This window comes from Oncorhynchus clarkii, chromosome 4 (genome assembly GCF_045791955.1).
Source record: "Oncorhynchus clarkii lewisi isolate Uvic-CL-2024 chromosome 4, UVic_Ocla_1.0, whole genome shotgun sequence".
NCBI lineage: Eukaryota > Metazoa > Chordata > Actinopteri > Salmoniformes > Salmonidae > Oncorhynchus > Oncorhynchus clarkii.
The window spans coordinates 5,346,239-5,370,424 of record NC_092150.1 but is presented as its reverse complement, the minus strand read 5'-3'; the positions used below and the strand labels follow the sequence as shown (position 1 = coordinate 5,370,424).

The following is a 24,186-nucleotide window of genomic DNA, read 5'->3' as shown; positions in this document are numbered from 1 at the left end:
AGTTCGGGTGGCCATTTGATGGCTTGGGGGTAGAAGCTGTTAAGGAGCCTTTTGTGGTTCCTGAGTTAATTAAGCAGTTAACATCCCATCATGCTCAGGGTCATGTTAACATCCCATCATGCTCAGGGTCATGTTAACATCCCATCATGCTCAGGGTCATGTTAACATCCCATCATGCTTAGGGTCATGTTAACGTCCCATCATGCTCAGGGTCATGTTAACGTTCCATCATGCTCAGGGTCATGTTAACGTCCCATCATGCTCAGGTTCATGTATAAAAATGCCGAGTTGCCCACTATGGCTAGAAGAAGAGATCTCAGTGACTGAAAGAGGGCTCTCAAAGGAACATAGAGGATGTGTCTCAGTCACCAGATCTCAGTGACTGAAAGAGGGCTCTCAAAAGAACATAGAGGATGTCTCAGTCACCAGATCTCAGTGACTGAAAGAGGGCTCTCCAAAGAACATAGAGGATGTGTCTCAGTCACCAGATCTCAGTGACTGAAAGAGGGCTCTCAAAAGAACATAGAGGATGTCTCAGTCACCAGATCTCAGTGACTGAAAGAGGGCTCTCCAAAGAACATAGAGGATGTCTCAGTCACCAGATCTCAGTGACTGAAAGAGGGCTCTCAAAAGAACATAGAGGATGTGTCTCAGTCACCAGATCTCAGTGACTGAAAGAGGGCTCTTAAAAGAACATAGAGGATGTCTCAGTCACCAGATCTCAGTGACTGAAAGAGGGCTCTCAAAGGAACATAGAGGATGTGTCTCAGTCACCAGATCTCAACCCAATTTAACACTTATGGAATATTTTGAAGCAGCGCCCGAGACAGCATTTTCCACCACCATCAAGAAAACACAAAAGTATGGAATTTCTCGTGGAAGGGATTTGTGTTTCGTATCCCTCCAATAGATTTCCCGACTTGTAGAATCTATGCCAAGGTGCAGTGAAACAAGGCCGCGGTCGATGTTTGGGGTGTCGGGTTGATGCATTTTTTTCTCTGACGGGCAGAATGTAATTTTTTTGGGGCCTGCACTACCGAAGGCTATATCGGTCTGCTAATACTGGGCTAGTAAAGGCCCAGTGCACTACTTTTGTGAAGATTATTATTATTAAAAAAATATATAAAAAAATCATATTTTTTATTTTGATTTTTCACGGGGCGGTGCATTGAAGTTGTTCTGACGGCTCATGGTGACCCAACTACCTATTAAGAACCTCCTTTATTTTTGACGGTTACCTCGGCTGTACACCTTTGCAGTCACTGGAAATCTACCGGCCACTAGAGGACATAGATCCTCATTTTCCCTTTATATATATATATTATATATATATATCTTCCATCATCACCCCTTCTTTTCTCCCTCCCACCCCTTCTCTCTTCCTCTCTCCAAGGGACACAAATGCTAGTAACACCGGCAGGTTAGCAAGCAGGCTGCCAGCAAGCGAGAAGGACACGAGAGGAAAACGGTTATTGTCAAACACCAGATATTATCCATCTAAATTAACGGGAAACTGCACAACACGGTATGTGAATAGTGCGTGCTATCATAATCTAATAATTTCGGATAAAGCATGTCTTCATGGATAACGGAGAAATAGCGCGTTGTGATATTAGGCTAACCTCAACTACCTGATAAATATAGGATGCATTTTTTTGTTGTTGTTGAGTTTAGAGAATAGAGAAAGGTTGTAATGCATGTGTCGTGAGTACCCGGTAGTTAACGTTTCATCTAATTCCAGCAATCAGTTCTGAGCAACGGCGGTGCGCTGCTACCCTTCCTCTTCTGTCAAAAGAGCCAATCGTTTCCCGTTATGTGGCAGGATATGATTCCCTGGTTGTGATTTGACATGAATACAGTTTTATTTAGGTCTTATGGAAGATGATTGAAATAACGGTAACAATACCGGTAGCCTATCTATTGAAATAGCGGATGATTATTGCGGGGATGTAGGCTACGATGATAGTGTAGTTTAGGAAACATCCAATACCACTAGAAGTAGCCGTGAGGACACGGATTTAGTCTCTCCTTGGTAATAATTTAGCAGCACATTTGCTAGGAAATGCCGATTTGTTGTACATGTTGGTTTGCTAGTTTGGACCGGGTCGAGATGTGTTTTTATCCCCGGGTTAGCGCTTCGACAGGGGGATATACATGTTTCCCCTGCAGTCCCAGGAGACCTCGGAGGCGTAACGATTGTCGTGTGACAGCCTGCCTGAAGCCGATTTCAGACACAGGCGTGTGTGTGTGTGAGAGAGAGAGAGAGAATCGGGGACTATGAGCTCTGCGCATGTGTAGAGAATATGGAATTGAAATTGCTGGCGTCGTGATCGTTGCGTAATTGCCTGCGTGCATAGTTTGGCGTATGGGTTATCATATTCATTATGCTACATTCCCGATTTAAAGCATGATTTATAGCATGTCAGACTGCTGTGTTGCTAGTCCCAGTCGTGTGTCAACCATTCTATTGCAGCTGTGAAATTATTTATGAATCGTGTCCTTGGCATGACACCCTGGACGGTCAATGTCTTAGTTTGAATGAAAAGATGTCTCGTGTGGTTAGACCTACTTCACCTACAGTCCATAGAGAATTATCCACATGTTTGTCCTTTGGGTGTTTTAGCTAAAAAATAAAAAATAAGTTATAGACAACCTATGAGTAGAACGTCCTCACAGCAGTCAGTAGGCTATTGTATCTGTATGCTACTGCTGTTGTTTTTACATTCCGTAGGAATGAGGAGCAACTCTGCAGAAAGGCCTAGAACTAAACCTCATATGTGCTGCTATCTCTATCTGTCTGTCTGGAAGATAAATGGATGTGTTGCCGGCCAGTGAGAGGAGACATTGAAGGCCACACAGTGTCTAGTAGCAAAGACAAATACATAAAAAAAAAAACACAAGGCAGTTGATTCTCTCTGTCTATTTGTTAAAGTCACCGTAGGGGCGATCCATCAATGATGTTCATAGAAATGAACAGACTGAAGCTTCTCAATTAGAGGCTTGATAGGTCTATACCTCTCAGTCCAGATGTTGTAGAGAGAGAGAGGAGATGGAGAGGCAGACAGAGCAAGAGAGATAGAGGCCTTCTCAATTAGAGGTGTACCGACTTGATAGGTCTATACCTCTGTCCAGATGTTGTATATAGAGAGAGGCAGACAGAGAGAGAGAGGCAGACAGAGAGAGAGGCAGACAGAGAGAGAGAGGCAGACAGAGAGAGGCAGACAGAGGGGGAGAGAGAGGCGGAGAGACAGCGAGAGAGAGGCATACAGAGCGAGGTAGACAGAGGGGAGAGAGACAGCGAGGCAGACAGAGACAGCGAGGCAGACAGAGAGAGCGGTGCAGACAGAGGTACCGGGGCAGACAGAGGTACCGGTGCAGACATAGGGAGCGGGGCAGACAGACATACAGAGAGTGATCGAGAGAGAGAGAAGCACAGACAAAGAAGGAAAAAAAGGCAGACCGAGAGACGGACGGACGGATGGACAAGCAGAGAAGGGAGAGGTCGATTGTAGACACAGAGAGAGAAATAAATTAAAAGAGTGATTCCGTAGATGGGTATTAGGTTTATAATCCTTACTCTAGAGCAGGAAGAGGAAACAGTAATCTGATTTATTTATGAAACCACAAATATGATCCTTCCTGGTGCATGACTCTTGTCTAGTAGCTTTTATGTCCATAAATATAATCACACTCAAACCTGAGAGACCGTGACATCTCGGCTGCGGGTACGGTACACGGTGCTCTTTCAAAAAAAGAGAGAGATCTAGTGATCCAACAGTAGTGTAGAGATTGAGAGTTGTCCTCGGGGACACCAAGGTGGTGGGTTCAATTCCTACAGGATTCACGTAAATACTAAAACATGTAAGAACTGTAAATCACTTGGGATAAAAGTGTCTACTAAGTGGCCTAGCCTATATGTTATTAGAAGCCAAATAATATAAAAGATTTAAGGCATGTCTGGTATCTACTGTAATCAACTGTAGTTTCCTGATAACATAACAATAAATGGTCTGTGTCTATTTGTCAACAGCTGGTGTGTGATCACTAATATTAAGGAAGTCTCAAGGTATTTCTCACCTGAGGTAGAATACCTCATGATAAGCTGTAGACCACACTATTTACCAAGAGAGTTTTCATCTATATTTTTCATAGCTGTCTATTTATCACCACAAACCGATGCTGGCAGTAAGACCCAACGAGCTGTATAAGGTCAAAAGCAAACAGGAAACCGCTCACCCAGAAGTGGCACTCCTAGTGGCCGTCGACTTTAATGCAGGAAAACTTAAATCCGTTTGACCTAATTTCTATGAGCATGTCACATGTGCAACCAGAGGGGGGGGGGGGGGGGGGGGGGGGGGGGAAACCTCTAGACCACCTTTACTCCACACACAGAGACACATACAAAGCTCTCCCTCGCCCTCCAATTGGCAAATCTGACCATAACTCCATCCTCCTGATTCCTGCTTACAAAAAAAAAAAAAAAAAAACTCAGAGGTACCAGTGAAGTGGTCTGATGACGCAGATTTTAAGCTACAGGACTGTTTTGCACAGACTGGAATATGTTCCGGGATTCATCCAATGTCATTGAGGAGTATAACAACTCAGTCAATAAGTGCATCGTCCCCACAGTGACCGTACGTACATATCCCAACCAGAAGCCATGGATTACAGGCAACATCCTCGCTAAGCTAAAGGCTAGAGTTGCTGGCTTTCAAGGAGCGGGACACTAATCCGGACGCTTATAAGAAATCCCGCTGTGCCATCCGACAAGCCATCAAACAGGACGAAGATTGAATCCCAGCACACCGGCTCTGACGCTGGTCAGATGTGACAGGGCTTGCAAACTATTTTCTCCAGACGTGACACTTGGCATTCAGGCCAAAAAGTTCAATCTTGGTGTCATCAGACCAAAGAATCTTGTTTCTCATGGTCTGAGAGTCCTTTAGGTGCCTTTTGGCAAACTCCAAGCGGGCTGTCATGTGCCTTTTACTGAGGAGTGGCTTCCGTCTGGTCATTCTACCATAAATGTCTGATTGGTGGAGTACTGCAGAGATGGTTGTCCTTCTGGAAGGTTCTCCCATCTCCACAGAGGAACTCTAGAGCTCTGTCAGAGTGACCATTGGGTTCTTAGTCACCTCCCTGTCCAAGGCCTTTCTCTCCCGATTGCTCAGTTTAGCCGGCGGGCCAGCTCTAGGAAGAGTCTTGGTGGTTCCAAACTTCTTCCATGGTTCCAAACTTCTTCCATTTAAGAATAATGGAGGCCAATGTGTTCTTTGGGACCTTCAATGCTGCAGAAATGTTTTGGTACCCTTCCCCAGATTTGTGCCTCAACAAAATCCTGTCTTGGAGCTCAACGAACAATTCCTTCGACCTCATGGCTTGGTTTTTGCTCTGACATGCACTGTCTACTGTGTGACCTTATATAGACAGGTGTGTGCCTTTCCAAATAATGTCCAATCAATTGAATTTACCACAGGTGGACTCCAATCAAGTTGTAGAAACATCACAAGGATGATCAATAGCAAAGCGTCTGAACATTTCTCAAAACCTTTAAAAAAAATTATTATAAGGTATTGTGTGTAGATTGAGAGACACTTTTTTTTTTAATCAATTTTATAATAAGGCTGTAACGTAACAAAATGTGTACAAAGGGAAGGGGTCTGAATACTTTCCCGAATGCACTCATTCCCCCCTCCTATTGGTTGTTGATCAGCATCATCAGTCTTTAAAGGACAGATGGTCTGTGACCTCTAACCTGAGCTCCATACTCCATCTGGATTCCCTTTACTCTCTATTTACACCCTAAGCTGTTTCCTGTCCCTCAGCTGTTTCCTGTCCATCAGCTGTTTCCTGTCCCTCAGCGGTTTCCTGTCCATCAGCTGTTTCCTGTCCCTCAGCTGTTTCCTGTCCCTCAGCTGTTTCCTGTCCCTCAGCTGTTTCCTGTCCTTCAGCTGTTTCCTGTCCTCAGCTGTTTCCTGTCCCTCAGCTGTTTCCTGTCCCTCAGCGGTTTCCTGTCCCTCAGCTGTTTCCTGTCCCACAGCTGTTTCCTGTCCCTCAGCTGTTTCCTGTCCCTCAGCTGTTTCCTGTCCCTCAGCTGTTTCCTGTCCTCAGCTGTTTCCTGTCCTCAGCTGTTTCCTGTCCCTGTCCATCAGCTGTTTCCTGTCCCTCAGCTGTTTCCTATCCCTCAGCGGTTTCCTGTCCTCAGCTGTTTCCTGTCCATCAGCTGTTTCCTGTCCATCAGCTGTTTCCTGTCCCTCAGCTGTTTCCTGTCCCTCAGCTGTTTCCTGTCCCTCAGCTGTTTCCTGTCCCTCAGCTGTTTCCTGTTCATCGGCTGTTCTAAACAGAACATCTGTCTTATACTCGTTCTAACATTATTGTTGTTAACTAGTATGTACACCTACATGTTGCTGGTACTGTCGTAGTTGTATGGTTCAGATGATGTTTCTAATATGTCATGTTTCACTACATGTTACAACTGTGACAGTAAAATCGTTCTCCAGATGGATTCTAGTGGTGAGTCAGTGTTGAATCTCTCTCTCTCTCACACACACGTCAGATAGAAATCTATTATCCCTGCGTGGGAGTGCGTTCCTGGTAGGACTAATAGATATTAGTTCAGAGGATTGAGAGAGCCAGAGAGAGAGACAGACAGAACTCGCTGCATGAATATATCTATCTAGAATGGAGGCGAGGTCTGGTCTAGAAAGGAGGCGTGGTCCGGTCTAGAAAGGAGGCGTGGTCCGGTCTGGAAAGGAGGCGTGGTCCGGTCTGGAAAGGAGGCGTGGTCCGGTCTGGAAAGGAGGCGTGGTCCGGTCTGGAAAGGAGGCGTGGTCCGGTCTGGAAAGGAGGCGTGGTCCGGTCTGGAAAGGAGGCGTGGTCCGGTCTGGAAAGGAGGCGTGGTCCGGTCTGGAAAGGAGGCGTGGTCCGGTCTGGAAAGGAGGCGTGGTCCGGTCTGGAAAGGAGGCGTGGTCCGGTCTGGAAAGGAGGCGTGGTCCGGTCTGGAAAGGAGGCGTGGTCCGGTCTAGAAAGGAGGCGTGGTCCGGTCTAGAAAGGAGGCGTGGTCCGGTCTGGAAAGGAGGCGTGGTCCGGTCTGGAAAGGAGGCGTGGTCCGGTCTGGAAAGGAGGCGTGGTCCGGTCTGGAAAGGAGGCGTGGTCCGGTCTAGAAAAGAGGCGTGGTCCGGTCTAGAAAGGAGGCGTGGTCCGGTCTAGAAAAGAGGCGTGGTCCGGTCTGGAAAGGAGGCGTGGTCCGGTCTGGAAAGGAGGCGTGGTCCGGTCTAGAAAGGAGGCGTGGTCCGGTCTAGAAAGGAGGCGTGGTCCGGTCTAGAAAGGAGGCGTGGTCCGGTCTAGAAAGGAGGCGTGGTCCGGTCTAGAAAGGAGGCGTGGTCCGGTCTAGAAAGGAGGCGTGGTCCGGTCTAGAAAGGAGGCGTGGTCCGGTCTAGAAAGGAGGCGTGGTCCGGTCTAGAAAGGAGGCGTGGTCCGGTCTAGAAAGGAGGCGTGGTCCGGTCTAGAAAGGAGGCGTGGTCCGGTCTGGAAAGGAGGCGTGGTCCGGTCTGGAAAGGAGGCGTGGTCCGGTCTGGAAAGGAGGCGTGGTCCGGTCTAGAAAGGAGGCGTGGTCCGGTCTGGAAAGGAGGCGTGGTTAGATCTTTTTGTTTCAAAGAAAAAGAAAAGTCAGCAAAAGAAAGGAAGCCCTGTGTTGGAAAGTTGATGATTGACGCGAAGGAAAATAGGGGGAGGGGAGGGAGAGAAGGAGGAGGGAGGGGGGAGGTAGATATGGAGGGGGGAGATGGAGGAGAGGGAGGGGAGAGGGAGAGAAGGAGGAGGGAGGGGGGAGGTAGATATGGAGGAGGGAGGGGGGAGATGGAGGAGGGAGGGGGGAGATGGAGGAGGGAGGGGCGAGAAGGAGGAGGGAGGGGGGAGGTAGATATGGAGGAGGGAGGGGGAAGATGGAGGGAGGGGGAGATGGAGGGTGAGGTAGATATGGAGGAGGGAGGGGGAGATGGAGGAGGGAGGGGGAGATGGAGGAGGGAGGGGGGAGATGGAGGAGGGAGGGGAGAGAAGGAGGAGGGAGGGGGGAGGTAGATATGGAGGAGGGAGGGGGAAGATGGAGGAGGGAGGGGGAGGTAGATATGGAGGAGGGAGGGGGGAGATGGAGGAGGGAGGGGCGAGAAGGAGGAGGGAGGGGGGAGGTAGATATGGAGGAGGGAGGGGGAAGATGGAGGGAGGGGGAGATGGAGGGTGAGGTAGATATGGAGGAGGGAGGGGGAGATGGAGGAGGGAGGGGGGAGATGGAGGAGGGAGGGGAGAGAAGGAGGAGGGAGGGGGGAGGTAGATATGGAGGAGGGAGGGGGAAGATGGAGGGAGGGGGGAGATGGAGGAGGGAGGGGGAGGTAGATATGGAGGATAGAGGGGGGAGATGGAGGAGGGAGGGAGAGAAGGAGGAGGGAGGGGGAGGTAGATATGGAGAAGGGAGGGGGAAGATGGAGGGAGGGGGGAGATGGAGGATGGAGGGGGAGGTAGATATGGAGGAGGGAGGGGGGAGATGGAGGAGGGAGGGGGAGGTAGATATGGAGGGGGGAGATGGAGGAGGGAGGGATGGAGGAGGGAGGCAGGGATGGAGATAGATATGGAGGGGGGAGGGAGATATGGAGGAGGGAGAGGGGAGATGGAGGGAGGGGGAGATGGAGGGAGGGGGGAGATATGGAGGAGGGAGGGTGGAGATGGAGGGAGGGGGAGATGGAGGGAGGGAGGTAGATATGGAGGGGGGAGGTAGATATGGAGGACGGAGGGGGGAGATGGAGGAGGGAGGGAGAGAAGGAGGAGGGAGGGGGAGGGAGAGGAGGGAGGGGGAGGTAGATATGGAGGAGGGAGGGGGGAGATGGAGGAGGGAGGGAGAGAAGGAGGAGGGAGGGGGAGGTAGATATGGAGGGGGGAGGGAGATATGGAGAGGGGAGATGGAGGGAGGGGGGAGATGGAGGGAGGGGGAGATGGAGGGAGGGAGGGAGGTAGATATGGAGGAGGGAGGGGGGAGGTAGATATGGAGGACGGAGGGGGGAGATGGAGGAGGGAGGGAGAGAAGGAGGAGGGAGGGGGAGGGAGAGGAGGGAGGGGGAGGGTAGATATGGAGGAGGGAGGGGGGAGATGGTGGAGGGAGGGAGAGAAGGAGGAGGGAGGTGGAGGTAGATATGGAGGGGGGAGATGGAGGAGGGAGGGATGGAGGAGGGAGGCAGGGATGGAGATAGATATGGAGGGGGGAGGGAGATATGGAGGAGGGAGAGGGGAGATGGAGGGAGGGGGAGATGGAGGGAGGGGGGAGATAGATATGGAGGAGGGAGGGTGGAGATGGAGGGAGGGGGGAGATGGAGGGAGGGGGAGATGGAGGGAGGGAGGGAGGTAGATATGGAGGAGGGAGGGGGGAGGTAGATATGGAGGACGGAGGGGGGAGATGGAGGGGGAGGGAGAGAAGGAGGAGGGAGGGGGAGGGAGAGGAGGGAGGGGGAGGGTAGATATGGAGGAGGGAGGGGGGAGATGGTGGAGGGAGGGAGAGAAGGAGGAGGGAGGTGGAGGTAGATATGGAGGGGGAGATGGAGGAGGGAGGGATGGAGGAGGGAGGCAGGGATGGAGATAGATATGGAGGGGGGAGGGAGATATGGAGGAGGGAGAGGGGAGATGGAGGGAGGGGGAGATGGAGGGAGGGGGGAGATAGATATGGAGGAGGGAGGGTGGAGATGGAGGGAGGGGGAGATGGAGGGAGGGAGGTAGATATGGAGGAGGGAGGGGGGAGGTAGATATGGAGGACGGAGGGGGGAGATGGAGGAGGGAGGGAGAGAAGGAGGAGGGAGGGGGAGGGAGAGGAGGGAGGCAGGGATGGAGGAGGGAGGCAGGGATGGAGAAGGAGGGGGGAGGTAGATATGGAGGAGGGAGAGGGGAGATGGAGGGAGGGGGAGATGGAGGGAGGGAGGTAGATATGGAGGAGGGAGGGGGGAGGTAGATATGGAGGAGTTAGGGGGAAGATGGAGGAGGGAGAGAAGGAGGAGGGAGGGGGAGATGGAGGAGGGAGGTAGATATGGAGGAGGGAGAGGGGAGATGGAGGGAGAGGGGAGATGGAGGGAGGTGGAGATGGAGGGAGAGGGGAGATGGAGGGAGGTGGAGATGGAGGGAGAGGGGAGATGGAGGGAGGTGGAGATGGAGGGAGGGGGGAGATAGATATGGAGGAGGGAGAGGGGAGATGGAGGGAGGGGGGAGATAGATATGGAGGAGGGAGAGGGGAGATGGAGGGAGGGAGGGAGGTAGAGAAGGAGGAGGGAGGGAGGCAGGGATGGAGGAGGGAGGGGGGAGATAGAGGTAGGTGGGTCACAGCTGGTAGGTGGGTCACAGAGAGAGACGTCGTGATTGGTTGAGGAAGGGGGTGGAGCGTGTGGAGGGGGAAATGGAAACAGATTTGCTGTGTTCATTGCTCTCTGTAGACCACATCTCTCCTTCTCTCTACATCCTCCCACCAGTCTGTTTCAGATTTAAAACCATTTTACACGGAGATTTGTTCTTTCTGCTTCACCAATTCAACTCTGATTGCTGAAGAACGTACATTTGAATGTAGGCTACCCTGTAAACGCATAACTTGCACGCAAGCAAGGCAACACACATTGAAATAAAATACAATTTTATTGGTCACATACACATGGTTAGCAGATGTTAATGCGAGTGTAGCGAAATGCTTGTGCTTCTAGTTAAGACCGTGCAGTAATATCTAACAAGTAATCTAACAATTTCACAAGAACAACCTTATACACACACAAGTGTAAAGGAACGAATAAGAATATGTGATGGCCGAACGGCATCGGCAAGATACAGTAGATGGTATAGAGTACAGTATATACATATGAGATAAGTAATGTAGGGTATGTAAACATTATATAAAGTGGTATTGTTTAAAGTGACTTGTGATACATTTATTACATCCAGATGTGGTCTGTTATCAAGGCAACACAAACGTAATGTCAGTACAGTATGCTGATGAGTTTTGGCATCATGCCACCCATCAATACCTCCTGATTATTGTTACAAATATTGATAAGCAGGAAAGTATGCAAGATTATATACTGTAATAGCTTACCTAAATACAGTAATAACGAAGTACCTAAATACAGTAATAACTAAGTACCTAAATACTGTAATAACTAAGTACCCGAATACAGTAATAACTAAGTACCTAAATACAGTAATAACTAAGTACCTACATACAGTAATAACTAAGTACCTACATACAGTAATAACTAAGTACCTAAATACTGTAATAACTAAGTACCTAAATACTGTAATAACTAAGTACCTAAATACTGTAATAACTAAGTACCTAAATACTGTAATAACTAAGTACCTAAATACTGTAATAACTAAGTACCTAAATAGCCATAGCACTATTTTAGGAGAGCTGTTAGTCATGTTTTCACAAATATCTCATACTGTGGTTAGGTGGTTCTGGAATGTTCCCCTCACTAAAACCCACATTGTCACTATTTTAGACCTGACACACCTGTAGTTCAGTGGACAAAGAGTGAATCACAGGGCGAGAGGGGCAGTTATCATTCAATTAGCTGTAATTATGTTCCCCTCATTAAAACCCACATTGTCAATATATTAAAACCTGACACACAGACTTATCAGGCCACCAGTTGTTGACACATATCAGTGGACAACTCCTTGATGTTGTTAACCAACAACTCCTTTATGTTGTTAACCAACAACTCCTTTATGTTGTTAACCAACAACTCCTTTATGTTGTTAACCAACAACTCCTTTATGTTGTTAACCAACAACTCCTTTATGTTGTTAACCAACAACTCCTTTATGTTGTTAACCAACAACTCCTTTACGTTATTAACCAACAACTCCTTTATGTTATTAACCAACAACTCCTTTATGTTATTAACCAACAACTCCTGGATGTTATTAACCAACAACTCCTTGATGTTATTAACCAACAACTCCTTGATGTTATTAACCAACATCTCCTTTATGTTATTAACCAACAGGCTCTCTCTTTCTCATGTTTTATCTGTTTCAGATATCCCCTCAACCTCTACCGGCCAGCGCGTCAGCCACAAGCAAACTGACTGACTGATAGAAACAAATACAGTTTGAAAAACGAACAAAGAGCTGACAAGCAACGTGTCTCCATTAATAGACTAGAGAAAGAAACGCACAACAGATGTCCTGATTGGCTCAAACCTGCAGACAGACGGGCAGTTGTATCGTGGAACACGTCAACACAGAGAAATCAAATGGCTGACAAGCAGATCAGGTTAGCATGCATTAGCTGTTAACATTCAACGCTGGTGTCTCCCTCAAATGGCACCCTATTCCCTATATTGTGCACTTTTATGCAGGCCCTGGTAAAAAAGTAGTGCACTGTATAGGGGAAAAGGGTGCCATTTCAGACACAACTTGTGTATAAGAAAAGAGATCTGAAAATTGTTAAGCGTAAAGCACTCTATTCTTCACTGTTAAACAAGTGTGCTTCTGTCTCCTCCCTCACAGTTTATACAAGGTCCTCGTGTTCTATGAAATCTACATGTCGCATGCGTCACATTTGACCCATAGCTGATCAAATTAACATAGCGCCACATGTGGTGTCAGCTGTGGGATATTGTCTCCTATGTTACCATGTGGTGTCAGCTGTGGGATAATGTCCCCTATGTAACCATGTGGTGTCAGCTGTGGGATAATGTCTCCTATGTTACCATGTGGTGTCAGCTGTGGGATATTGTCCCCTATGTAACCATGTGGTGTCAGCTGTGGGATAATGTCTCCTATGTTACCATGTGGTGTCAGCTGTGGGATAATGTCCCCTATGTAACCATGTGGTGTCAGCTGTGGGATAATGTCCCCTATGTAACCATGTGGTGTCAGCTGTGGGATAATGTCCCCTATGTAACCATGTGGTGTCAGCTGTGGGATATTGTCCCCTATGTAACACTATGAAAGTGATAGATGTGATGTGCAGCGATATTTCACAGCAGCATCATTTCTCTCCTTCTTCTCCCCTAATTCCTTCTCTTCCTTCTTCCTTCCCCTCTGTCTTCCACCTCTCTCCATCTCCCTTCCTCCCTCTCTCTTCCACCTCTCTCCATCTCCCTTCCACTCCTTCTTCCACCTCTCTCCATCTCCCTTCCACTCCTTCTTCCACCTCTCTCCATCTCCCTTCCTCCCTCTCTCTTCCTCCTCTCTCCATCTCCCTTCCCCTCCTTCTTCCTCCTCTCTCCATCTCCCTTCCCCTCCCTCTTCCTCCTCTCTCCATCTCCCTTCCTTCCTCCCTCTTCCTCCTCTCTCCATCTCCCTTCCTTCCTTCCTCCCTCCCTCTTTCTCCTCTCCTCCCCCCAGTTTGCCTGCCAAGTTGATAAACGGTGGGATAGCAGGGCTGATTGGTGTGAGCTGTGTGTTTCCCATTGACTTGGCCAAGACCCGCCTGCAGAACCAGCAAAATGGATCACGCCTCTACACCAGCATGTATGTACTCACTCACTCACTCACTCACTCACTCACTCACTCACTCACTCACGCACGCACACACTCAAGCACACACTCACACACTCAAGCACACACACACACACACACACACACACACACACTCAAGAACACACTCACTCACTCACGCACACACACACACACACACTCACGCACGCACACACTCACGCACACACACTCACGCACGCACACACTCACGCACACACTCAAGCACACACACACTCACTCACACACTCACGCACTCACTCACTCACTCACTCACACACTCAAGCACACACACACTCAAGCACACACTCAAGCACACACTCAAGCACACAATCACACACTCACACACTCACTCACACACTCATGCCAAGAGTATGCAAAGCTGTCATCAATGCAAATGTAGTTATGTTATGTTGTAGTAACTAGTTGATGTTATGTGTTGTAGTAACTAGTTGATGTTATATGTTGTAGTAACTAGTTGATGTTATATGTTGTAGTAACTAGTTGATGTTATATGTTGTAGTAACTAGTTGATGTTGTAGTAACTAGTTGATGTTATGTGTTGTAGTAACTAGTTGATGTTATATGTTGTAGTAACTAGTTGATGTTATGTGTTGTAGTAACTAGTTGATGTTATATGTTGTAATAACTAGTTGATGTTGTAGTAACTAGTTGATGTTATGTGTTGTAGTAACTAGTTGATGTTATGTGTTGTAGTATCTAGTTGATGTTGTAGTAACTAGTTGATGTTATGTGTTGTAGTAACTAGTTGATGTTATGTGTTGTAGTAACTAGTTGATGTTGTAGTAACTAGTTGATTGTAGTAACTAGTTGATGTTATGTGTTGTAGTAACTAGTTGATGTTATATGTTGTAGTAACTAGTTGATGTTATAGTAACTAGTTGATGTTGTAGTAACTAGTTGATGTTATATGTTGTAGTAACTAGTTGATGTTATATGTTGTAGTAACTAGTTGATGTAATGTGTTGTAGTAACTAGTTGATGTTATATGTTGTAGTAACTAGTTGATGTTGTAGTAACTAGTTGATGTTATGTGTTGTAGTAACTAGTTGATGTTATGTGTTGTAGTAACTAGTTGATGTTATGTGTTGTAGTAACTAGTTGATGTTTTAGTAACTAGTTGATGTTGTAGTAACTAGTTGATGTTATGTGTTGTAGTAACTAGTTGATGTTGTAGTAACTAGTTGATGTTGTAGTAACTAGTTGATGTTGTAGTAACTAGTTGATGTTGTAGTAACTAGTTGATGTTATGTGTTGTAGTAACTAGTTGATGTTATGTGTTGTAGTAACTAGTTGATGTTATATGTTGTAGTAACTAGTTGATGTTGTAGTAACTAGTTGATGTTATATGTTGTAGTAACTAGTTGATGTTGTAGTAACTAGTTGATGTTATATGTTGTAGTAACTAGTTGATGTTATGTGTTGTAGTAACTAGTTGATGTTATATGTTGTAGTAACTAGTTGATGTTGTAGTAACTAGTTGATGTTGTAGTAACTAGTTGATGTTGTAGTAACTAGTTGATGTTATGTGTTGTAGTAACTAGTTGATGTTATGTGTTGTAGTAACTAGTTGATGTTATATGTTGTAGTAACTAGTTGATGTTGTAGTAACTAGTTGATGTTGTAGTAACTAGTTGATGTTATGTGTTGTATTAACTAGTTGATGTTTTAGTAACTAGTTGATATGTGTTTTAGTAACTAGGTGATGTTATGTGTTGTAGTAACTAGTTGATGTTATGTTGTTGTAACTAGGTGATGTTGTAGTAACTAGGTGATGTTATATGTTGTTGTAACTAGGTGATGTTGTAGTAACTAGGTGATGTTATATGTTGTTGTAACTAGTTGGTGATGTTATATGTTGTAGTAACTAGTTGGTGATGTTATATGTTGTAGTAACTAGTTGGTGATGTTATATGTTGTTGTAACTAGTTGGTGATGTTATATGTTGTAGTAACTAGTTGGTGATGTTATATGTTGTAGTAACTAGTTGGTGATGTTATATGTTGTAGTAACTAGTTGGTTGTGTCTTGTAGTAACTAGTTGGTGATGTTATATGTTGTTGTAACTAGTTGGTGATGTTATATGTTGTAGTAACTAGTTGGTTGTGTCTTGTAGTAACTAGTTGGTGATGTTATATGTTGTTGTAACTAGTTGGTGATTTTATATGTTGTAGTAACTAGTTGATGTTATGTGTTGTAGTAACTAGTTGATGTTATGTGTTGTAGTATCTAGTTGATGTTGTAGTAACTAGTTGATGTTATGTGTTGTAGTAACTAGTTGATGTTATGTGTTGTAGTAACTAGTTGATGTTGTAGTAACTAGTTGATTGTAGTAACTAGTTGATGTTATGTGTTGTAGTAACTAGTTGATGTTATATGTTGTAGTAACTAGTTGATGTTATAGTAACTAGTTGATGTTGTAGTAACTAGTTGATGTTATATGTTGTAGTAACTAGTTGATGTTATATGTTGTAGTAACTAGTTGATGTAATGTGTTGTAGTAACTAGTTGATGTTATATGTTGTAGTAACTAGTTGATGTTGTAGTAACTAGTTGATGTTATGTGTTGTAGTAACTAGTTGATGTTATGTGTTGTAGTAACTAGTTGATGTTTTAGTAACTAGTTGATGTTGTAGTAACTAGTTGATGTTATGTGTTGTAGTAACTAGTTGATGTTGTAGTAACTAGTTGATGTTGTAGTAACTAGTTGATGTTGTAGTAACTAGTTGATGTTGTAGTAACTAGTTGATGTTATGTGTTGTAGTAACTAGTTGATGTTATGTGTTGTAGTAACTAGTTGATGTTATATGTTGTAGTAACTAGTTGATGTTGTAGTAACTAGTTGATGTTATATGTTGTAGTAACTAGTTGATGTTGTAGTAACTAGTTGATGTTATATGTTGTAGTAACTAGTTGATGTTATGTGTTGTAGTAACTAGTTGATGTTATATGTTGTAGTAACTAGTTGATGTTGTAGTAACTAGTTGATGTTGTAGTAACTAGTTGATGTTGTAGTAACTAGTTGATGTTATGTGTTGTAGTAACTAGTTGATGTTATGTGTTGTAGTAACTAGTTGATGTTATATGTTGTAGTAACTAGTTGATGTTGTAGTAACTAGTTGATGTTGTAGTAACTAGTTGATGTTATGTGTTGTAGTAACTAGTTGATGTTTTAGTAACTAGTTGATATGTGTTTTAGTAACTAGGTGATGTTATGTGTTGTAGTAACTAGTTGATGTTATGTTGTTGTAACTAGGTGATGTTGTAGTAACTAGGTGATGTTATATGTTGTTGTAACTAGGTGATGTTGTAGTAACTAGGTGATGTTATATGTTGTTGTAACTAGTTGGTGATGTTATATGTTGTAGTAACTAGTTGGTGATGTTATATGTTGTAGTAACTAGTTGGTGATGTTATATGTTGTTGTAACTAGTTGGTGATGTTATATGTTGTAGTAACTAGTTGGTGATGTTATATGTTGTAGTAACTAGTTGGTGATGTTATATGTTGTAGTAACTAGTTGGTTGTGTCTTGTAGTAACTAGTTGGTGATGTTATATGTTGTTGTAACTAGTTGGTGATGTTATATGTTGTAGTAACTAGTTGGTTGTGTCTTGTAGTAACTAGTTGGTGATGTTATATGTTGTTGTAACTAGTTGGTGATTTTATATGTTGTAGTAACTAGTTGGTGATGTTATATGTTGTTGTAACTTGTTGGTGATGTTATATGTTGTAGTAACTAGTTGGTTGTGTCTTGTAGTAACTAGTTGTTGATGTTATATGTTGTTGTAACTAGTTGGTCATGTTATATGTTGTAGTAACTAGTTGGTTGTGTCTTGTAGTAACTAGTTGGTGATGTTATGTTGTTGTAACTAGTTGGTTGTGTCTTGTAGTAACTAGTTGGTGATGTTATATGTTGTAGTAACTAGTTGGTGATGTTATATGTTGTAGTAACTAGTTGATGATGTTATATGTTGTAGTAACTAGTTGGTTGTGTCTTGTAGTAACTAGGTGATGTTATATGTTGTTGTAACTAGTTGGTGATGTTATATGTTGTAGTAACTAGTTGGTGATGTTATATGTTGTAGTAACTAGTTGGTTGTGTCTTGTAGTAACTAGGTGATGTTATATGTTGTTGTAACTAGTTGGTGATGTTATATGTTGTAGTAACTAGTTGGTGATGTTATATGTTGTAGTAACTAGTTGGTGATGTTATATGTTGTTGTAACTAGTTGGTGATGTTATATGTTGTAGTAACTAGTTGGTGATGTTATATGTTGTAGTAACTAGTTGGTGATGTTATATGTTGTAGTAACTAGTTGGTTGTGTCTTGTAGTAACTAGTTGGTGATGTTATATGTTGTTGTAACTAGTTGGTGATGTTATATGTTGTAGTAACTAGTTGGTTGTGTCTTGTAGTAACTAGTTGGTGATGTTATATGTTGTTGTAACTAGTTGGTGATTTTATATGTTGTAGTAACTAGTTGGTTGTGTCTTGTAGTAACTAGTTGGTGATGTTATATGTTGTTGTAACTTGTTGGTGATGTTATATGTTGTAGTAACTAGTTGGTTGTGTCTTGTAGTAACTAGTTGTTGATGTTATATGTTGTTGTAACTAGTTGGTCATGTTATATGTTGTAGTAACTAGTTGGTTGTGTCTTGTAGTAACTAGTTGGTGATGTTATGTTGTTGTAACTAGTTGGTTGTGTCTTGTAGTAACTAGTTGGTGATGTTATATGTTGTAGTAACTAGTTGGTGATGTTATATGTTGTTGTAACTAGTTGGTTGTGTCTTGTAGTAACTAGTTGGTGATGTTATATGTTGTTGTAACTAGTTGGTGATGTTATATGTTGTAGTAACTAGTTGGTTGTGTCTTGTAGTAACTAGTTGGTGATGTTATATGTTGTTGTAACTAGTTGGTGATGTTATATGTTGTAGTAACTAGTTGGTTGTGTCTTGTAGTAACTAGTTGGTGATGTTATGTTGTTGTAACTAGTTGGTGATGTTATATGTTGTAGTAACTAGTTGGTTGTGTCTTGTAGTAACTAGTTGGTGATGTTATGTTGTTGTAACTAGTTGGTGATGTTATATGTTGTAGTAACTAGTTGGTTGTGTCTTGTAGTAACTAGTTGGTGATGTTATATGTTGTTGTAACTAGTTGGTGATGTTATATGTTGTAGTAACTAGTTGGTTGTGTCTTGTAGGTCTGACTGTCTTATCAAGACCATCCGCTCAGAGGGATACTTCGGGATGTACAGAGGTAGGTTCGGGTGAGGACGTGGAAGTATATTTGTGTGTGTGTGTGCACTAGAAAGTGGCAGGTACATGCTAAAGACAAACATTGCACAGTGAGGTCCTTTTGAAAGTTGCTGACCACTGCTGAACACTGAGACTATCAGAGCTGCTTATAGCCGTGAGACAACTCACTCTCACCAGCACACAGCTAACCACATCCTCAGGTTTACAGGACAGCCTCAGGTATACAGGACATCCTCAGGTATACAGGACATCCTCAGGTATACAGGACATCCTTAGGTATACAGGACATCCTCAGGTATACAGGACAGCCTCAGGTATACAGGACATCCTCAGGTATACAGGACATCCTCAGGTATACAGGACATCCTCAGGTATACAGGACAGCCTCAGGTATACAGGACATCCTCAGGTATACAGGACAGCCTCAGGTATACAGGACATCCTCAGGTATACAGGACATCCTCAGGTATACAGGACATCCTCAGGTATACAGGACATCCTCAGATATACAGGACATCCTCAGGTATACAGGACATCCTCAGGTATACAGGACATCCTCGGGTATACAGGACATCCTCGGGTATACAGGACATCCTCGGGTATACAGGACATCCTCGGGTATACAGGACATCCTCGGGTATACAGGACATCCTCAGGTATACAGGACATCCTCAGGTATACAGGACATCCTCAGGTATACAGGACAGCCTCAGGTATACAGGACAGCCTCAGGTATACAGGACATCCTCAGGTATACAGGACATCCTCAGGTATACAGGACATCCTCAGGTATACAGGACATCCTCAGGTATACAGGACATCCTCAGGTATACAGGACATCCTCAGGTATACAGGACATCCTCAGGTATACAGGACATCCTCAGGTATACAGGACATCCTCAGGTATACAGGACATCCTCAGGTATACAGGACATCCTCAGGTATACAGGACATCCTCCGGTATACAGGACATCCTCAGGTATACAGGACATCCTCAGGTATACAGGACATCCTCAGGTATACAGGACATCCTCAGGTATACAGGACATCCTCGGGTATACAGGACATCCTCGGGTATACAGGACATCCTCGGGTATACAGGACATCCTCGGGTATACAGGACATCCTCGGGTATACAGGACATCCTCGGGTATACAGGACATCCTCGGGTATACAGGACATCCTCAGGTATACAGGACAGCCTCAGGTATACAGGACAGCCTCAGGTATACAGGACATCCTCAGGTATACAGGACATCCTCAGGTATACAGGACATCCTCAGGTATACAGGACATCCTCAGGTATACAGGACATCCTCAGGTATACAGGACATCCTCAGGTATACAGGACATCCTCAGGTATACAGGACATCCTCAGGTATACAGGACATCCTCAGGTATACAGGACATCCTCAGGTATACAGGACATCCTCAGGTATACAGGACATCCTCAGGTATACAGGACATCCTCAGGTATACAGGACATCCTCAGGTATACAGGACATCCTCAGGTATACAGGACATCCTCAGGTATACAGGACATCCTCAGGTATACAGGACAGCCTCAGGTATACAGGACAGCCTCAGGTATACAGGACAGCCTCAGGTATACAGGACATCCTCAGGTATACAGGACATCCTCAGGTATACAGGACATCCTCAGGTATACAGGACATCCTCAGGTATACAGGACAGCCTCAGGTATACAGGACAGCCTCAGGTATACAGGACATCCTCAGGTATACAGGACAGCCTCAGGTCTGGGAACATAATGCACAAAAATAAATGTTACCACCATACATTACAACATGCCTGCTGTGTGTGACTGGGAAAATCACAATTCCTCTCTTTCTCCTCTTTGTCTCTCTCTCTCTCCTACTCTCTTTCTCCTCTCTCTCTCTCTTTCTCCTCTCTCTCTCTCTTTCTCTCTTTCTTCTCTCTGTCTCTCTCTCTCTCTTTCTTCTCTCTGTCTCTCTCTGTCTCTCTCTCTCTCTTTCTCCTCTCTGTCTCTCTCTCTCTGACTCTTCTTTCTCTCTCCCCTCTCTCTTCCCCTCTCTCTGCCTCTCTCTCGCTCTCCCTCACCTCTCTCTCTGTCTCTCTCTGTCTCTCTCTCTTTCTCCTCTCTGTCTCTCTCTCTCTCTCCCTCCTCTCTCTCTCTCTCTCCTACTCTCTCTCTCTTTCTCTCTTTCTCCTCTCTGTCTCTCTCTGTCTCTCTGTCTCTCTCTCTCTCTCTCATCTCTGCCTCTCTCTCGCTCTCCCTCCCCTCTCTTTGCCTCTTTCTCTCGCTCTCCCTCCCGTCTCTCTGCCTCTTTCTCTCGCGCTCCCTCCCCTCTCGCTGCCTCTCTCGCTCTCTTCTTTCTCTACCTCCCCTCTCTCTACCTCTTTCTTCTTTCTCTCCCTCTCTCCATCTCTCTTGCTCTCCCTTCCTCCCTCCATCTCTCTTGCTCTCTCTCTCTCTCTCACTCCCCTCTCTCTGACTCTCTCCCTCCCCTCCATCTGACGCTCTCTCACTCTCCCTCCCCTCCATCTGACTCTCTCTCACTCTCCCTCCCCTCCATCTCTCTCTCGATCCTTCTCCTTCCATCTCTCTCTCTCTCGCTCCCTCTCCTTCCATCTCTCTCTCTCTATCTCTGTCTCTCACTTCCTCTCATTGTTACAGGGTCTGCGGTGAACCTAACCCTGGTCACGCCAGAGAAAGCCATCAAGCTAGCAGCAAATGACTTCTTCAGACAATACCTCTCCAAGGATGGGTAAGATGTGATGACTAAGACACACGAACACACACACAGACATACACCGAGTGAAAGAGAGGTCTCTGAGCCAACACAATCCCTGACACGTTTGGCTGTCTGTTTCACTGTGTCGTCGTTCCAAATGGTACCCTATTCCCTATATAGTGCACTACTTTAGACCAGAGCTGGCACCCTATTCCCTATATAGTGCACTACTTTAGACCAGAGCTGGCACCCTATTCCCTATATAGTGCACTACTTTAGACCAGAGCCCTATTCCCTATATAGGGCACTACTTTAGACCAGAGCTGGCACCCTATTCTCTATATAGTGCACTACTTTAGACCAGAGCCCTATTCCCTATATTGTGCACTACTTTAGACCAGAGCCCTATTCCCTATATTGTGCACTACTTTAGACCAGAGCCCTATTCCCTATATAGTGCACTACTTTAGACCAGAGCCCTATTCCCTATATAGGGCACTACTTTAGACCAGAGCCCTATTCCCTATATAGGGCACTACTTTAGACCAGAGCTGGCACCCTATTCCCTATATAGGGCACTACTTTAGACCAGAGCTGGCACCCTATTCCCTTTATAGTGCACTACTTTAGACCAGAGCTGGCACCATATTCCCTATATATATGGCACTAATTTTGACCTGATCCCTATGGGCCCTGGTACAAAGTAGTGCACTAAATAAGGAATAGTGTACAATTTGGAACACATTATGTTTCTTTGATTGGTTTTCTACTTTAACTTTCTGCTTTAGTTAATCCTTTAATATACTGACAGCAAGGATTAGACATATACATTGTTGCTTACTATGCTATCTCTGTCAAATTACTGGAAAACTACTGGAAAACCATCTCTGTCAAATTACTGGAAAACTACTGGAAAACCATCTCTGTCAAACTACTGGAAAACTACTGGAAAACCATCTCTGTCAAATTACTGGAAAACCATCTCTGTCAAATTACTGGAAAACTACTGGAAAACCATCTCTGTCAAACTACTGGAAAACCATCTATGTCAAACTACTGGAAAACTACTGGAAAACCATCTCTGTCAAATTACTGGAAAACTACTGGAAAACCATCTCTGTCAAACTACTGGAAAACCATCTATGTCAAACTACTGGAAAACTACTGGAAAACCATCTCTGTCAAACTACTGGAAAACCATCTCTGTCAAATTACTGGAAAACTACTGGAAAACCATCTCTGTCAAACTACTGGAAAACTACTGGAAACGATCTCTGTCAAATTACTGGAAAACTGCTGGAAAACCATCTCTGTCAAACTACTGGAAAACCATCTCTGTCAAATTACTGGAAAACTACTGGAAAACCATCTCTGACAAACTACTGGAAAACCATCTCTGTCAAACTACTGGAAAACTACTGGAAAACCATCTCTGTCAAACTACTGGAAAACCATCTCTGTCAAATTACTGGAAAACTACTGGAAAACCATCTCTGTCAAACTACTGGAAAACCATCTCTGTCAAATTACTGGAAAACTACTGGAAAACCATCTCTGTCAAACTACTGGAAAACCATCTATGTCAAACTACTGGAAAACTACTGAAAAACCATCTCTGTCAAACTACTGGAAAACTACTGGAAAACCATCTCGTGTCATATTACTGGAAAACTACTGGAAAACCATCTCTGTCAAATTACTGGAAAACTACTGGAAAACCATCTCTGTCAAATTACTGGAAAACCATCTCTGTCAAACTACTGGAAAACTACTGGAAAACCATCTCTGTCCAACTACTGGAAAACCATCTCTGTCAAACTACTGGAAAACCATCTCTGTCAAATTACTGGAAAACCATCTCTGTCAAATTACTGTAAACTACTGGAAAACCATCTCTGTCAAACTACTGGAAAACCATCTCTGTCAAATTCCTGGAAAACTACTGGAAAACCATCTCTGTCAAACTACTGGAAAACCATCTCTGTCAAATTACTGGAAAACTACTGGAAAACCATCTCTGTCAAACTACTGGAAAACCATCTCTGTCAAACTACTGGAAAACCATCTCTGTCAAACTACTGGAAAACTACTGGAAACCATCTCTGTCAAACTACTGGAAAACTACTGGAAAACCATCTCTGTCAAATTACTGGAAAACTGCTGGAAAACCATCTCTGTCAAACTACTGGAAAACCATCTCTGTCAAATTACTGGAAAACTACTGGAAAACCATCTCTGTCAAACTACTGGAAAACTCCTGGAAAACCATCTCTGTCAAACTACTGGAAAACCAACTCTGTCAAATTAATGGAAAACTACTGGAAAACCATCTCTGTCAAACTCCTGGAAAACCATCTCTGTCAAATTACTGGAAAACTACTGGAAAACCATCTCTGTCAAACTACTGGAAAACCATCTCTGTCAAACTACTGGAAAACTACTGGAAACCATTTCTGTCAAACTACTGGAAAACTACTGGAAAACCATCTCTGTCAAATTACTGGAAAACTACTGGAAAACCATCTCTGTCAAACTACTGGAAAACCATCTCTGTCAAATTACTGGAAAAATACTGGAAAACCATCTCTGTCAAACTACTGGAAAACCATCTCTGTCAAATTACTGGAAAACTACTGGAAAACCATCTCTGTCAAACTACTGGAAAACCATCTCTGTCAAACTACTG

General features: G+C 44.5%; 1 protein-coding gene across 1 annotated transcript in view; it reads left to right on the top strand.

Moving 5' to 3' along the window:
* The first annotated feature begins 1,402 nt into the window (after positions 1-1,402).
* The window catches only part of LOC139406332 (mitochondrial glutamate carrier 1-like), a 129,471-nt gene continuing 106,687 nt past the window's right edge, over positions 1,403-24,186 (top strand). The window contains exons 1-5 of the mRNA XM_071148832.1: positions 1,403-1,525; positions 12,062-12,298; positions 13,378-13,503; positions 18,729-18,784; positions 21,443-21,533. Of these exons, the coding sequence (XP_071004933.1) occupies positions 12,279-12,298; positions 13,378-13,503; positions 18,729-18,784; positions 21,443-21,533 (293 nt within the window). The 5' untranslated portion in view covers positions 1,403-1,525; positions 12,062-12,278. The remainder of the gene's footprint in view (positions 1,526-12,061; positions 12,299-13,377; positions 13,504-18,728; positions 18,785-21,442; positions 21,534-24,186) is intronic.